At 46.0% G+C, this 13,619-nt stretch overlaps 1 protein-coding gene across 1 annotated transcript; it reads right to left on the bottom strand.

The window, feature by feature from the left end:
* Positions 1 to 1,383: 1,383 nt before the first annotated feature.
* On the bottom strand, positions 1,384 to 5,538 carry LOC147663442 (uncharacterized). Its single transcript, XM_086950448.1, has 2 exons — positions 4,050 to 5,538; positions 1,384 to 1,736 (listed from the first exon to the last, which is right to left on the bottom strand). Exons 1-2 carry the CDS (start codon positions 5,536 to 5,538, stop codon positions 1,384 to 1,386), a joined length of 1,842 nt encoding a protein of 613 aa, XP_086806574.1.
* Between the last annotated feature and the right edge of the window lie 8,081 nt (positions 5,539 to 13,619).

Here is a 13,619-nt window from a genome sequence, read left to right as displayed (position 1 = left end):
CTATGCTGTGGCGCGAGGCGCCTCGCGCTCCGCGGCGGGAGCCAGTTGTATCTCATTCATTGTGTCCCCACGCGGACACTGTTATTCTTGTGCTTCTTTGTGTCTCTGCTCGGACCCCGTCCCACCTGTGCTGGCTCTGAGTTGTAGTCCTTTATTGCGCTCCGTGCTGTCGGGGCCTGTGCTGTGAACTAAATGAAGAAATCTTTCTTGCATCGACTTCTGGAGTTGGATTGTAGTAACATCGATGTCTGTCCTCAGCGCATGCGCAGTTGTTCATCCATCAGGCCCCCTAACCCTCGCTCCGCAGCGGGAGGCTGGTCTGTCTTCAGCGCATGCGCACCTAATCCTTAGGCTCTTTAGCCCGCGCTGTGGGAAGCAGTGTCTGTCCCCAGCACATGCGCAGTTGTTCATCCATCAGGCCTTCTTTAACCCGACCCACAACAGAGTGCACAGCACCCACATGAAACCCCAGGTGAAGTCATTTATTTTATGCATTCTTATAAAGCGCGGACTTTACCCGAAGGTGTCACAGCACCGTACAATAGAACCAATAGAACCAGTTACGTTACATGAGAGAACTGTTACAGAATGGAACAAATAAAAATAGCAGGCCATAGATAGAGTGACCAGAATTTTAAAGCCAAAAACATGGACATTTAACAAAAATAGAAAAAGGACTACAATTTAACTTCAAGCGAGCACACAGAATGAGAAGGCTCCTCAGCAGAGAATGCGAAATTTCCTAGCTGACGTAACGGAAAGTTTCAATTCTATTAAGGACTAGGAGGCGAGGATTATGCAGTCCTTTCTTCTCTTTATTATAATCAGCACTTCAAAGAAAAACCAATCAAAACATTTTTCTTGAACCACAACTCCCATGAGCACATGGGAAAACAGTGTCCATAGCAACCAGCAACCAATGATGGCTCCGTCCGCCGTATAACTAGCCATGACGTCCTCTTCTATTCCTCGTCTTCTCTGTGAGGCAGACCGTTTCGTAACACACCTTATTCTTTCTGGTCGTGTCCTAAAGTAAATAAGGAAAACGTTATCCAGTCCTTCTGACCAGAAGCGAGGCACATCAATACATAGCATGTAGAAAACTCCGAAGCATGGCTCATGCATAAACAGTATAGTTAGCAAATCAGTTAACTGACATGGTCAAAAAACAGTGATCTTCACAATGCATAGTATAACACGGTTGCAATACACTTCAAAAAGTAGTACTTACTGAAATACGATGGTACATGGGGGGGACGAGGCCGCCCCGGCTCGGGTGGGATAATCCTCGCCTCCTAGTCCTTAATAGAATTGAAACTTTCCGTTACGTCAGCTAGGAAATTTCGCATTCTATGTCAGGACGGAGGCGAGGATTATGCAGTTTCAAAGCTTATCCACAACAAGCTCTGCTGCGCCATAGATAGGCTTGAAGTAAAACTTTTTGAAGGTAGATTCCGAGGACCAGTCTGCTGCCGCCATAATGTCCTCCAACCTACCACCTACCTGAATGGCTTTAGAAGCCATGGCACCTCTAACAGAGTGAGCTCCGAACGTGGTCACATCTATGCCCGCCTCGGCCATAAGCCAACGGACCCATCGGGCAATAGACGGGGATGAAACCGCTTTAAAAGGTTTCCTCAGAGCAATGAGGAGTTGACGCTCTCCCGGTGGGCGACAATCCTCGGTCATGTCTTCATACGCCTTGAGGCAACGCACCACACACAATTTAGGGTGATCTGAAAAAGATGGGTACGATACTGACCTGATGCTAGTCTTTGTACGCCTAGCCACTGTGAACGTTACCCCTTCCGGAGTAAAGACGCGTGCCGAGACGTCTAGCGCCCGCACGTCAGAGACTCGTTTACACGAAATCAGACACAGCAACATAGCCAGCTTCGCTGACAGCTCTTTCCTAGACAGGTAGCTATTATCCCGCCAAGAGGTAAGGAACCTGAGAATGATATTGACATCCCAGAGATTGGAGTACCTGGGCTCGGGAGGAACCGAAAGCCTGGCGCCTTTCATAAGTTTGCAAACCCAAGGGTGTTCTCCCGCCGGGCGTCCATCGACGTGAACATGTCCTGCCGAAATGGCGGACCGGAAAGAATTAATGGACCGATACGCCAAACCCGAGTCTGACAATTCAGCCAGGAAATTCAGAACGAGGGTAATGTCGGCCCCCACCGGATCGGCGTGTCTTCCCAGACACCAACGACGCCACCGCTGCCAAGCCGATCGGTACCTTTTGATCGTACCAGGGGCCCAGGCCTTGCTGATGAGCTCTGCTGCTCCCGCCGAAAGGCGGTCGTCCTGCCACCGACCCCGGAAATCCTCCATGCCATGAGGACCAGGGTCCCTTGAAGTACTAGCGGGTGCCCTTCTCCCAGAGGCCCCGAAAGTAGCGACGGAAACGAGGGCAGTTGAATTGGACAGTCCCAAGACAGCTCCAGCAGTGAGGGAAACCATGCCTGAGCCCGCCAAAAGGGGGTCACTAGAACCAGGGAAGCTCGCTGGCGGCGAACTTGAGCCGCTACTCGAGGAATCATGAGAAACGGAGGGAAGGCGTACGCCTGTTCCGTCGCCCAGTCCTGTAAAAAGGCATCGACCGCGACCGCCTCCGGGTCCGGCCTCCAGCTCACGAACCTGTGAAGTTGACGGTTGAGCCTGGAGGCAAACAGGTCCAGCGTGAATGGACCCCACGCTCCCTGCAGGGCCTGAAAGACCGCTGTGTGCAGCCTCCAATCGCTGAAGTCCAGGAAGTTTCTGGAGTGCCAGTCCGCTATCGAGTTCTGCGTGCCTGGGAGATATTCCGCCGAGACAGAAATCAGTTTCTCCAGGCAATAGTGCCAGAAGTCCTTCGCCATGTTCGCTAAGGCCTTGGACCGAGGTCCACCCAGGCGATTGATATACTGAACCGCTGACATGTTGTCCATGCGTAGTAGAATACAGCACGATACTTTGTTCTGCGTCAGGGACTTGATCGCAAAGGAGCCCGCCAGAAGCTCCAGGCAGTTGATGTGGAGACGGAGTTCGTCTTCCGACCAACGGCCTCCCATAGTGATCTCTCCGCAACGGGCTCCCCAGCCCTCCCTGCTGGCGTCCGATTCTATGATAAGGTCCGGGCTGGATCCGAAGATCGCTCTCCCGTTCCACGCACTCATGTGTTCTATCCACCATCGCAGTTCCGTCCTCGTTTCCTCCGTGAGGGAGATGAGTTCGGAATAAGTCAGGCCTTTCCGGAGGTGTAGTGCCTTCAGGCGTTGAAGAGCCCTGTAGTGTAGTGGGCCCGGAAAGATCGCTTGGATCGAGGAGGAGAGCAGGCCCACAACACGGGCCAGATGTCGAAGGGAGATCCTGTCCTTCCTCAGGGTCTGTGAAAGTTCCTTGCGGATCTTGTTCACCTTCTGCTGCGGGAGACTGAGACTCGCCGCCTCGGAATCTATGAGGAAGCCCAGGAAAGAGATTTGTCTCTTCGGGAGGAGATCCGATTTCGGGGCATTCACCACAAACCCCAGGTCCTGGAGCAGGGCAATAGTCATGATCAAGTGTGACCGCAGACGATCCGACGATTGATCCATGATCAGGATGTCGTCGAGGTATATGATCATCCGAACCCCCCTCTCGCGTAGTGTTTCCACCACCGGCCGAAGGAGCTTCGTAAAGCACCATGGGGCCGACGAGAGGCCGAACGGAAGGGCTTGAAATTCGAAAACGTTCCCGTTCCACATGAACTGAAGGAAGCGCCTGTGAGGGGGAAAGATCGGTACCGTGAGATACGCGTCTTTCAGGTCCAGACGGACCATCCAATCCCCTTGAAGGAGAATGTCTCGGAGAAGATGGATGCCCTCCATCTTGAAATGGCGGTAGACCAACCACTCGTTGAATTCTCGCAAGTTGATAACTGGGCGAAAGCCTTTGTCCTTTTTCTGGACCAGGAAAATATTGCTGAGGAAGCCCGAAGGGTGCAGGCGCGTTCTGCGAATCGCGCCTTTTTTGAGGAGATCTGCAATTTCTGTGTCGACAAGAAGTCTGTCCTCTGAGGAAAAAACCAAGGGACGAGGGCGAACTCTCTGTAGGGGAGTGCCGTAAAACTCTATCCTGAACCCCTTGACTGTCTGAAGTACCCACGGGTCCGAGGAGATCTTGCTCCAATTGTGGAGATGATCCCGAAGCCTCCCTCCCAGAACGACTGGGGAAAAAAGGGTAACACTCACCGGAGGGGCCTCCTGGTGCGTTTGCACCACCGTGGTAACCTCTGCCGCGCCCTCGGCCGGCACCTCTGCTAGGGTAGAAGTTCCCCTGGCGTCCATCCGTCCAGCCATTATTACGGCGCTGCTGGGCCTTGTTGTTAGGGCCTTGCTGGGGCTGACGGCCGGAGGAGCGACCCCGTCCTCGTCCGGCCCCAGCAAAAACCCGTCCTGGAAAAATCTTCTTTATGGACGTTTGTGCTCTGTCGAGTGCAGAGAAAGTTGTTACGAACTTGTTGAGTTCCCTAATAAACGGCTCACCAAAAAGCCTGCCTTGTGCAACAGGGCCTGCCTCTGACGTGGCTAGATCCCCTAGCTTCGGATCTATTTTAATGAGGAGGGATCTCCTCCGTTCTGCCGCCAACGCACAGTTTGCGTTCCCCAGGAAGCATAGGGCCCGCTGAGCCCAACCTGCCACGACCTCCGTGGACATCGGAGACCCCGACTCCTTGGCCCTCTCGGCCAACTGGATGATCTGGGTGACGGGGCCCACGGCGTCCAGGAGCTTGTCCTGGCAGCTGCGCCAGGAGCGATCGATACCCTTCCTGGGGTCTTTCATAAATTTGGCGAAGAACGCGTACAGCTTCTCGTCAATATCAGGAGTGGCTGCCACTCTGCCCTCCAGTTTAGGTCGAGGGCATTCACCCCGCATGCGGGTCCTAATCTCTTTTTCCAGGGGCTGGCGCACTTTACTGGCTACGTACGCCGCCACCTTGGGATCCGGGGTCCATTCCGACGAGCGCGGATGATAGATCCTCGCCGGGTCGAACATGTCCGGGACTTTGTCATCCCCTGCCAGGGACCCAGAGGAGTGCGACGCAGGACGCCAAGGGCGTCCTGAGCCCTCATCCTCATCGTCCGAGGAGGACTCGTCCTCGGTTACACCCTCTCCCTCCAAGGGGAAACCATCATCCAGGTCTGAATTCGGGGCGACCTCGTCGCCATCATCTCCGGGGAAGAATCCCTCCCGGCAGGGTAGATTTTTAAGCGTCCGCGCACTTTTATGGAAGGATTCCCTCAGGCGGTCGAACTCCTCCAAGTGCCCCGCGTGACGCTTCGCCGACTTTTTTCCTCCCCCCTGCACGCCTTTAGTTCCGCGGGTCGCAGACACTGCGCCACTGAACACCCCGGGGATACTCTGAGTGAGGGCCTCCACACTCTCCCGCAAAGGAGCCAGCACCGAATCCAGCGCCTGTGACAACGCGCGGCCAACCGCCGGCGGCAGTGGTTGGGAACAGCCAGGTTCCTCCGTCCCCTGAGTGAGGGGAGCCGACTGATCAGCAGTCTGCATCGTGTGAGGGTGAGAGCACTAACACCTTTATTCAATTACAGAAGGTAGCCCCCTCGCCGGTGCTCAGACAGTACCGCTGTCAACTAAAGGTGCGGTGACTGACAACCGCCACTAGAGGGCGACGCACACGAGGGCGCGCAAGTACACCGTCCCGGTGTCAGGCGAGGGTTGGTGAGTCAGGTGAAAACCTGCCTCAGCGCACCGATCCGAGGGGCAGGCGCCGCAATCGCAGCCTTAACCCGAACAGCGGCGCCCAACGGATCTAAGGGGAAGCGAAGACGCTCTCCACAGATCCCGCGATGAGGGAAACGGCAGAGACGGCGCAAGCAGCGCCTGACGCACGTCGAACTGCCGAGGGGCTAAAACAAATCAAGCGCACCGCAAAGCAAGTGCTATTGCACAAGCAAAACAATTTAATCTACACAAGACACCAAACGTCAGGAAGATAAAAGGTTTGACTTATCTGACGAGCAGAGAAGAAAGAGGAATAGAAGAGGACGTCATGGCTAGTTATACGGCGGACGGAGCCATCATTGGTTGCTGGTTGCTATGGACACTGTTTTCCCATGTGCTCATGGGAGTTGTGGTTCAAGAAAAATGTTTTGATTGGTTTTTCTTTGAAGTGCTGATTATAATAAAGAGAAGAAAGGACTGCATAATCCTCGCCTCCGTCCTGACATAGAATTACAGAACAGGCAGGAAGAACATACATAAAATGCTATTTTAAAACTCAGTAGCTTACCTATTAATTAAATTGCTTTCTTGAAACAACTGCTAACTATCCCTGCTTTGTAAAACATAAAAAAGCACCTCCTACCGTTTTTAGTCGACCCTCTTTAAAAACTGGTACATGAGCAAAATTTCTTGAAATTTGCCGGGACAGCTGGTGAAAAATCGGGACCGTCCTGGCAAATCCCGGACGCCTGGTCACCCTAGCCATAGAATCAAAACAACGCAGGCAAAAGGAACACAATCTCAAGCACAGACTGTACTAGAACGTAGAGATTGGGAGATCAATAACTTTTTTGGCAGATTGTTGCAAACGGCAATAAGTCGAGCAAGCCAGCCCAGGACTACCATCTAGATCCTAAACCATGGTTCAGACACTTTGCACATTTATATGCATGTCCGGGTTCCCCTTCAAGCGAAAACTTATGCATAATTAAAGAGCTGACAATGTCCAAGGAGTTTGAACCACTATATTTTAGTATCTTAGATACTAGGTAGGCTATAGCCGCCATTAAGCCGCCCAAAGCGCCAGGCCCAGATAACATCCCGGGAGACCTCTTTAGACATGACCCAGAGGTATGGGCACTGTATATAAACTTACTGTACAATGCAATTAGCAGAGGGCAGCCTATCCCTATATCATGGAAGGGTGCGGAGATCATCCCTATATACAAAAAGGGCAGTAGGGACGATCCCGCTAATTATAGACCTATCAGCTTGATAGACATTACCCAAAAGGTCTATTTAAAGCAGATACTGGACAGGCTAAACAACTGGCTAGTTGACAACAACATATTATCCCCATGCCAGGCAGGGTTCAGAAAAAGAATCAGCACCATAGATCAGGTGTTTAGGCTGCTAACCATAGCCTGGAAGTATACCAAACTACGATCCGACAACTTGTATATGGCCTTTATTGACCTAAAGGCCGCTTTCGTTTCAATTCCAAGAGATCTGCTGTGGATAAATCTGCTAAATCAAGGGGTCCCAAAAAACTTACTGGTGCAACTCATAAAATTACATGAAGATAATTTTGCAAAAGTGCGCTGGGGTATGGGCGGGGAGTTGACAGAGGAGATACCGGTGAGGAGAGGGTCCGCCAGGGCTGTGTCCTGGCACCTACCCTGTTTCTCCTCTATGTTAATGATATGGTGGATTTCCTATTGGACACAAACCACGATTCCCCAAAGTTAGGTGGCTCTCATGTATGTGCTCTGACATTTGCGGATGATACCATCCTCCTCTCACAGACCCCAATGGGACTGCAAAATTTTCTGTATAAGTTGGTGGTGTACTGTAAACAAAAAGGATTGGAAATAAACCCATCAAAAACAAAATACATGTCCATCAGGCCGCACAAAAGTTTTAAGAAAAAGATGATGCTGAATGGCGTAGTGATAGAGAGGGTTCACACTTTTGTTTACTTAGGGGTGACCCTAGATTCTAAGCTCTCATGGTGCCCGCATGTCAGAAAATCTGGGACCATTTTAATGCAAAATTCAGTGCCCATCTTGAAAAAGCTCCATGCAACTGGTACCAAGTCCATCACCCCAGCATTGGAGGTATATGAATCTAGGGCCCAAACCGCTTCTCTCTATGGCTCAGAGCTGTGGAGCGGAGAGCAAATCTCCACCTTAACCTTGGGAGAAAACAGGATTTTAAGAGCCTGGTCCCCCTCCCCCAAAATACACTGGTGATCCCCTACATGTACAATCTGGGGTTAAAAGGCATCGAGCATCGGGCTGTGTGGATGACTTTGTCATATTGGTTTAGGTTATGGGCCACTGATGAACTCCATATCTACAGGCAGGCACCAAGTGAACTTATCGCACTAGATACCCATGTTACTTTCCCATGGCTGGCTTATATACGTAGATGGCTTTTGACCTTGGGGCTTAGTGAGTTCCTGCACCACCCAGAAAGGTTGACCGCAGAATCAAAAAGGGAACTCAGAAGGGTCTATTGAAACTTCACTGTGCACAAAGTTTTACAAAATTTGTGCACAGTGAGTTGGCTCACTCACAAACAATATTCTGATGGTTAAACCAACACCCCGCTTTGAGGCATTTTTAGACCAAATCGAACCCCAATTGGCGAAAATATTGCACTTGAAATTCAGGTATGGGACCCTCCGTGTTAAGTCCTTTACAACCAAATGGGAAAATTGCCGAAAAGGGGGGGAAGATAGTGAGTGTAAAATGTGCCAGCTGGGTATGCAGGAAAATATAGCACATGTTTTGTTCTTCTGCCCCACTTACCTGAGAGCTAGACAAAAATGGATTGTACCGTTGGGCAGGAACATGGGTGTCAGAAGATATAATGATATGTTACGCATTTTAAAAACATATAACACCCAGCTTACTGTATTTGGAGTTTTTAGATTTTTATTGGCTATCAACTATGTAAGAATGAAGAAGGGTTTGAAATTTTAACTAGGATTCTGCAATAGAGGATAAAAGAACATTAATTGAGTATTGCAGGACTGAATCGCCGAAACGTTTTATTGTATATAGTATTTAATATTTTATAATGTATTTTGTTTATAGTAGTTCTTATTATTTCCTTTTTTAATTGTTACTGTGATAAACATATAAGGGGTACAAGTACCTTTGGGAATACAACTATGATACATATGCACTGTACTTTACTATTTTAATTGTCTATTGCACCGAGAACCTATTGGCCATGTTATTTGCACTGATTCTACTAACTGCAGTTTATTTTGGAATTGCGTATTTGCACAAATGTAATGATACCCAAAAATCTGAAATTTACTTTCTCAAGGATTATGGCATTGGACGGAAATGTTGTATCTATAAATATTGCATTGTTTTTGTTTTATGATTCCACGAATCGAATAAAGATGTTTTGAATGAAATAGATAGCAATATCCAATCATAATGTAGCAAAATACAGTAAACCTAGGTAAAGTGTATATTGTGAATAGTACAATACAAATGACTTCATAGATCACACATAGATTTCCGTGCACCCGTAGCTACTTCCAAAAAGGTGCCAATGCTCAACATAAATTCAACATTGTCCAATTTAAATTTGCAGTCAAGAGCGTCTGATAAATTAATAGGTGACAATTTTTTTAAATACGGAATTAGAAACCATAGTGCACATTTCATATAGTATCTACTAAAGAATAAAAAGTGTAAAAGTGTTTGACCGCTGTGACCATCACATGGACATGGCAGGGAGTCACGTTTTGGTTCATAGCTATAGGGAAAACAAAGCAAATATCTTACTGTCCCAGCTCTTAGACGGAATAGGAGGCCTCTCTCCCATTGGGACATGGGTAGTGCAATATAACTTGGTAGACAATGCACGGGGTACGCAATGGATATACATTTTGCAACAGTTTGTTTATTCAATTCCCTTTCTAGTCTTTCCGCGCTATGAAGTGCGTACAATGCTGTCTTTAAAACTTTTTTGTCCATTGATACAGCTGTGTTTGAATTGGCAAACAGTCTACCAAGGTTAACGCTTTTCAGACTCTTGACTACCCCAGGAAGCCATGGAATATCCAATCCTTTCTCACAGCGAAGACTATCATCTATTATGTCCCTTGTGAGAGAAGCCTCGGGATTCTTCATTATGAATAGCCAAAATAGTGTGGGGCGGGCCCTTATGATGTCTTCAATGTATCCTAATTTCAGTTCGCCTTAACATATGTACAGAGGGGTGGAGATTGGAGGGCCAAGAGTTTTCTACAAAATCTATTTTCCTCTGATTGGACGCAAGAGCATTTGGCAACACTCCATACCTCTGCCCCATAGGTAGCTATTGGTACACTCTGGATCTTAAAAATCTTAAAAAAGGCTAGAATTGTTCTCGATCTTTTAGGGCAGAGGAGACTGAGGATTGAGTTAAAATCCCTCGACTAACTTACTTTTACAATATGCCAAGTGTTCACACCAGGTGCCGTTCGCAGCGAAGACCATTCCCAGATAAGGTAAAGTAGCAGTGCAAGTTAATTTTTGGTCACCCACAGAGATAAAATTAAAGGACATTTTCTTGGCCCACAAGGCATTATAAAAGATTTCTTAAAATTTGTGCATAAATCTAAGCCGAACATAAAATCTGTGAAACCTCGAACTAAAGTGTACAGTGCATTTGGTGTGCGACCAATAAAACCGCATCATCTGTGTATAACAGCACTGGGAGAGGTTTGCCTTGAATTCTGGGAATATCATTAGTTAGTGTGGTCAGTGATTTATGTAAATTGTTTATATATATGATAAATAGAAAAGGGGCCAGAACACACCCCTGTGTGACCACTCTGTCATCACTGATGTAATTGGAAACTTCTCCCCCACCAACAGTCCTGACCCGCGCTTTCAGGTCCATATGGAGATAGGCCAAAAAATTAACAAGGGTCTCATCCAGTCCATATTCTAAAAGGATGGACCATAGACGGGATCTATTGACAAAATCGAAAGCTGAGGACAGGTCCATAAAAGCTAAGTAAAGAGGCGAGTGCTGTGCAATAGTGTACTTCCCTATGATCAAATTAAGATTAGGGCTTTGCTCGTTTGTGCCAACTTTACCCCTGAAACCTAGTTGACATTGTTCTAAAATCTGATTGTCCTCTGTCCAGGTTAAAATGTTTGTGTATAAAACTCTGCCTTAAATTTTAAGGGTGTTATCTATGAGGGAGATCGGTCTACATAAATCTTAGCTTTGATCCGTCTGGCACTCGTCTTATTTTTCAAATTTTTTCACAATTTTATTTATGTGCTACTCACTCCTTTTAAGTGTTTTGTCCAGGAACACATTTATTCAAAGAGATAAATTGAGAAAGCGGAAATTCCACTTGCAGGAGGAGGCGTGCACATCATTAACATGACCTTGTGTGGTCTCCTGACAATCCTTTTGCCATTTTTCTAATAAAAAATCTTCATGACTTTTATTTGGTTTCAAACATCATTTCTTTTTATTCCTTTAATCTTTCGGAGTCAATTGAATTAATCCATTCATTTATGACGATTCGTTACTTTAACATTCAACGTCTACCCAATGCATTTCGGGTCGAAGTTTACCCTTCCTCGGGGGTCTGTGTAGGGAAACAAGGGATACAATGAGCTATACAGCTAATGTTTCAACTTAATTAATAATACAGTTAGTTGCTGTTAGATCTACATAAGACAAATACATCAATTGCAAAAGCCATTTCATTACGTTCTGAATCTTACTGAACTGCGTGCTAACAAAAATGAACCTAGGTTCGTGATTTACCAAACTCGACATATCCGAATTTCTCAACCCTTATTCATAAATTATTGACTCTCTACATTTCAAGGTGTGACCAGTACATATCGAATATCTTGAATGCTATGCGCTGTTCAAAAGAAGTACACACTAAACTAAAATATTAACGTGCCGAAGCCAAACAAACATTCAAACTTCACTTACTGCCAAATGTCAAGTATCGCGCGCCGTGTCTCTTCTGCCAATCAGAATACCGGTGACATACTCTGATGTATTCTCACCACTTTTAAACCATGCGATAGGCTCAAAACCGCGATCACGTGATCGCTACTCGGTTAAGTTGTTTATATTGTTCGAACGTGAATTAAATCTAAATCCTCTCTATATTCGAATGGTTAAAAGAACCCGAATGATATAAACAAAATGTTTAAATGCAAAACACTTTTACGCGCAGTTAATGTTGACATAGAGGATTTAAACTTCACTATCAAAGAACAAGCCAGAATGCAATTCCTGTCTGTTTCATACCGTAGCATACAAAAAACAATGATGGAAATGAAGAAAAAAGTCAATAATCAAAAACGTAAAGAGTCAGGTAGTTCATTTATATGTCAGCCATCTTAGATTGGTACCATAGTTCGATGTTCATATCAAATGTAGCAGGAACCCAGTCAAAGCTTTCCTAAGTTGTTCATAAAAAACAGGATAATTCTATCCTGTCATTTAATCCATGCAGGTATAGACTTCCCATTCTGTGAATCCAAAAATATTCAGATCTTAATCTCTGTTTGTGAGTATCCAAATCCAGTCTTGGTTTCATCACCTCCAGTATAGTGAAACGCATCTGAGCTATGTTGTGTCCTGATTCAGCCCAATGTGTTGCCAGTGTCGATTTTACATTTTTCATACGGATATTACTTTTATGTTCCGTGATTATTATCTTAATTTTACGCTCAGTTTGGCCAATATATAGTTTCCCACATGGGCATTTGATACCATAAATTACTCCTTTGGTGTCACAAGTACTTGAATGTAACAATGGAATCTTCTTGCCTGTCATAGGATGTGTAAAAATTCTCCCAACTATCACATTATTACAGTGCAATGTCAACATTAACTGCGCGTAAAAGTGTTTTGCATTTAAACATTTTGTTTATATCATTCGGGTTCTTTTAACCATCCGGATATAGAGAGGATTTAGATTTAATTCACGTTTGAACAATATAAACAACTTAACCGAGTAGCGATCTCGCTGTTTTGAGCCTATCGCATGGTTTAAAGGTGGTGAGAATGCATCAGAGTATGTCACCGGTATTCTGATTGGCAGAAGAGACACGGCGCGCGATACTTGACATTTGGCAGTAAGTGAAGTTTGAATGTTTGTTTGGCTTCGGCACGTTAATATTTTAGTTTAGTGTGTACTTCTTTTGAACAGCGCATAGCATTCAATATATTCGATATGTAATGGTCACACCTTGAAATGTAGAGAGTCAATAATTTATGAATAAGGGTTGAGAAATTCGGATATGTCGAGTTTGGTAAATCACGAACCTAAGTTCATTTTTGTTAGCACGCAGTTCAGTAAGATTCAGAACGTAATGAAATGGCTTTTGCAATTGATGTATTTGTCTTATGTAGATCTAACAGCAACTAACTGTATTATTAATTAAGTTGAAACATTAGCTGTATAGCTCATTGTATCCCTTGTTTCCCTACACAGACCCCCGAGGAAGGGTAAACTTCGACCCGAAATGCATTGGGTAGACGTTGAATGTTAAAGTAACGAATCGTCATAAATGAATGGATTAATTCAATTGACTCCGAAAGATTAAAGGAATAAAAAGAAATGATGTTTGAAACCAAATAAAAGTCATGAAGATTTTTTATTAGAAAAATGGCGAAAGGATTGTCATGAGACCACACAAGGAGATCAGTCTACAGCAACAAGGTTGTGTGCAATCGCCCTTTTTAAAAATGGGAACGATCGTGCTAGTAGACCATGTCTTAGGCAGTGGGGCATTGGTTAGAATATTAAAAATATTTAACAACAGTGGGGCCCAAAAATCTGGTTTATATTTAATAAGATCGATGGGCAACCCATCAGGGCTTGGAGTTTTATTGCCCACTCTCTGACA

Source organism: Lissotriton vulgaris, unplaced genomic scaffold (assembly GCF_964263255.1).
Source record: "Lissotriton vulgaris unplaced genomic scaffold, aLisVul1.2 SCAFFOLD_735, whole genome shotgun sequence".
In the NCBI taxonomy this organism is placed as follows: Eukaryota; Metazoa; Chordata; class Amphibia; order Caudata; family Salamandridae; genus Lissotriton; species Lissotriton vulgaris.
Note: the sequence above shows the minus strand (reverse complement) of the source record. Positions and strands in the feature narration are given on the sequence as shown.